This window comes from Mustela nivalis, assembly GCF_964662115.1.
Source record: "Mustela nivalis genome assembly, chromosome: 9".
Classification (NCBI taxonomy): domain Eukaryota; kingdom Metazoa; phylum Chordata; class Mammalia; order Carnivora; family Mustelidae; genus Mustela; species Mustela nivalis.
The window spans coordinates 103,745,026-103,749,026 of record NC_139028.1 but is presented as its reverse complement, the minus strand read 5'-3'; the positions used below and the strand labels follow the sequence as shown (position 1 = coordinate 103,749,026).

The window sequence follows — 4,001 nt, the reverse complement described above, 5'->3', positions numbered from 1 at the left end:
CAAGGCTAAGCATGAAATGATTTACCTTAAGTTGTATTTTGTCTCACATTTCTACAGCTCAATTACAACACAGACTAGAATGATATAACATGGTTGCTTTTGAAAGATCTGGATGATGGATTAAAAATAACTGATTTTAAGTTCTAGCTTAGGTACTTTAAAACCAGCTAACCTTAAGTAATCAATTGATCACATGAGACAAAGTTTCATTTCTAAAACAGAGAAAATAATCATTCCTGCCATATATGTCTCAAAACTATGCAATTATAGTGAAAAGACTAAACCATAGAAGTCTACAAAGATGAACAGATAACATGGAATAAGGTGATATTCCATAATAAAAACAAGTTCAGGTTTGTTCCACTTACAGAAATAAAGTCATTTCTCTTTCCTGCTTTAACACTCATTACACACCTTCACCTTCTCACTGAGTGAAGAGCTTTCTCATGGCATTTTTTACATCTTCATTTCTCAGGGTATAAATGACTGGATTCAACATAGGTGTCAGAATACCATAAAATACTGCTATGTTTTTGTCTATGGACAAAGTAAATGATGGTCGCATATAAGTAAATATACACGGCACAAAGAACAGAGCAACAACAGTGAAGTGGGCCCCACAGGTAGACAGGGCTTTGCGTCTCCCCTCTGCACCATGGCACCTCAAGGAATGCAGGATGACAATGTAGGAGACAGCCAGCATGAGAAAGTTCAACAGGCAGATCACACCACTGTTGGCGACCACCAGCACACCGATGACATAAGTGTCCGTACAGGCGAGTTCTAGCAATGGATACAAGTCACAGACAAAGTGATCGATCACATTAGGGCCACAGAAGGGCAGCTGAAGGACCAAGAGGAGCTGAACCAGTGAATGCAGGAAGCCTCCCAGCCAAGCCACGCCCACTAGCAGGGCACAGAGATGCCTGGTCATGATGGTCATGTAGTACAGGGGCTTGCAGATGGCCACGTAGCGGTCATAGGCCATGACTGTGAGCAGGATGATCTCAACACCTCCCAAAAAATGGGCTCCAAAGAGCTGAGCCAGGCATCCCTCAAAAGAGATGGCTCTCCCCTCACACAATGAGTCAGCAATGAGTTTAGGGGCCATAGAGGAAGAGTAACAGGTGTCAATAAAGGATAGGTTGGCCAGGAAAAAATACATGGGGGAAGCCAGTGTGGGACTGAAGGTAACGGTGACCACAATGAGCATGTTGCCACACACCGTGACCACATAGATGATCAAAAAAACCACAAAGAGGACCCTCTGTATCTGTGCATTCTGTGAGAGTCCCAGCATGAAAAATTCTGTGATATTGTGCGGCATTTCCACAGAGTCCAAGGAGGAGAATGCACGTATGCTCCTGGGGAGAAACACAATTTTAACAGAATTACAAGGGGGAAGAGGTGTTGCGAGGTTTTCTTGGGATGCCTCCACTTCCCTTTGTCTCTCCTAACACTTTCTGTTCCAAAATTCTTGTACCAATTCACTTTGTTAATCTCTAAATGTGAGCATGTCTCTTGTTAACTTTAGCATCAATGGGCAGTAGGTACCTAAGTTATTACATGAAAATATCTAAATTGAATTATCTAAATTTTAAATTAGTTTAAATTATCTAAATTGAATTATCTAAATTTTAAATTGAATTTAAAATTAAATCATCTAAATTTTAATTGAATTATCTAAATTGAATTATCTAAATTTTAAATTAGTTTCATTGCTACAGAAACTGAATATTTGGCAGACCTTGATTTTCTAATTCAGCTTGTAATTTTCTAATTCATCTGAAAATTTACAGGAGGTTTCCACATAGATACAATTTCACTTGAGAAAACCAAGTATATTAGGAGCTCCTGAAATCTCTGCACATAGAGTCCACACCCTTTGAATTAAAACTTTCTTCTTGAACTTTTCAGTGAGGTTTGTTATGCTTTCTGTCAGTGTTTCTGATGGCAGTGCAAACTGATGTAAAACAAACTGAAGCAAAACTTTCACAGTCTTGCTTCAAAACTCACAGAACTGACAGAACTCAAAAGCTGACTAACGGCAAACAGAAACCTCCCCAACTTCCTATTTCTCTCCTCACCCATCTCTTCCTACTCTGAACCCATGGCAGGGGCAAAATAATGTCCAAGATATAATAGCAATCATTCTAGCTAAAAGTTACTAGTCGCTCTGCATTTATGGGGAGGACTCAAAGTACAAGTTCAGTGATTACCAATGAAAGATCCTGTTAAGTAATGAATATCTGCCTATTCATTAAAGGAAGCTACCAGGCAGGGTAGGGAGAGCAGATACCCCATCATAACCAGCTATAAATTCACCTGGCAGAATATTCCTACTCACCTTTTATTCTCCGAATGATATTAAGGAAATTCTTGTGCCTATCTTAGTTTTAAACAAAAAAACTGACACTAACTCCACACACCACCAACCTATGGTTTTCCTGGAAATATAGGTCTCTTTAAAGTAGCTGAATCTTCCAAACTGCTGAAGATCTGATGCTCTGTATAATAAGAATTAAGGTAGAATCATTAGGTGTCAGAGGAAGAGACACCCAGATCTAAGAAACACTGGGGAGAAGATTTCTGTGTTCATCAAGAAGCTGCCTGCTTTTTCTCTCAGTTTTAGTTCAAGAAGGCAAATGTAGCTTCTGCAAGTGGCATGTCTGATGGGAGCCTTTTCAGAGCAGAACATTATGGCCAAGAGGACAGACAGTGGTGATAAGTGCAAACACCTGGGTAGCATGTGGTTTTTGCCAAGTACTACCCTAACTGCTTTTTGTATATCAGCTCCTTTAAGCCTCTCATTATCCCCATGAGGTAGATCGCTGTTTTCAACCTCCTTTTGCAGAGCAAGAAAATGAGACACACATTAGCAACTCACAGAAGCATACTCAGCTAGTAAGGGGCAGAGCTGGGGCTTGCAGCCAGGCAATCTTGTTACAGATTCTGTGGGCTTCCTGGAACTACACTGTCACTTAAACTAATCTGGGTTTGACTCCTTGCTCTGCCTGTTGTTGGCCATTTAACTGAGAACAACTTCTCAAAGCTTCAATGTTCTTATCTATAAAAAACAAAAATAAAAGAACTGCTACACCCTATGGTTGCAGAGAGCAGTAGATGAGAACAGGGCATGCTGAGTGTTTCTATGGAGCCTGGATAGGATAAAAATCCAATAAATGGCTTCTCTGAAATCACCATCAACTCCGTAGGTAACAAACTCTTCATGTAACTCAAGGGCCTAAGTGAATGAACTCAAAACTAACTGAATTATATTAGGCATAATTAATTATATTCAAAACTATAATATTATAAATCCAAAAAAATACCCTAATACTGATCCTCATAAAGAACACAGAGAAAATGCAAACAGATATGAATAGCACAGAATTCATCCAAATAATGAATTTATATGCCCCAAAATTAAAATGTTAAGCTGATTCATCTCTGCAATCTATTAAGTAAATTATTTATTAAAAGCTACCCAGAAGAAAAAGAAGTCATCATCTCCTCCTTGAGTTACCCATGAGAAACAAAATTGTGTTGTGGAAAGTAATGAGAATTTTAGTAAAATCATTCTACTGAAGTTTTGAGTTGCATTTTTCTTTTTCTTTTTAAGATTGATTGATTGATTGATTGATTTGACACAAAGAGAGCACAAGTAGGCAGAGCACAGGCAGAGGGAGAGGGAGAAGCAGGCTCCCTGGAGCAGAGAGCCCAAAGCAGGCTCAATGCCAGGACTCGATTGTGACCTGAGTCAAAGACAGCCACTTAAAAAAAAAAAAAAAAAAAAAAAAGACAGCTACTTAACTGACTGAGCCACCCAGGTACCTCTTCTTTTATTTAATTTTAAAAACAGATTATGAAAAATTTACATTGACTGGATATGAGGACAAAAAGTCTCCAGGTTTTGTGTTGTTTTTACACCCTACCACCATGAAAAGGTGGATGTGGAAGAGTTCTTAGAGGATCATCAGACCAGCTCCAAGCATATCATC

The 4,001-nt window shown here is 39.0% G+C and overlaps 1 protein-coding gene across 1 annotated transcript; it reads right to left on the bottom strand.

Annotated features, from left to right (window-relative positions):
- Positions 1-424: 424 nt before the first annotated feature.
- Positions 425-1,327, bottom strand: LOC309872986 (olfactory receptor 4C3; the record flags this gene model as incomplete). The annotated part of the gene is made up of 1 exon (XM_082747956.1): positions 425-1,327. The coding sequence occupies one exon, from the start codon at positions 1,325-1,327 to the stop codon at positions 425-427; it is 903 nt and encodes a 300-aa protein (XP_082604082.1).
- Between the last annotated feature and the right edge of the window lie 2,674 nt (positions 1,328-4,001).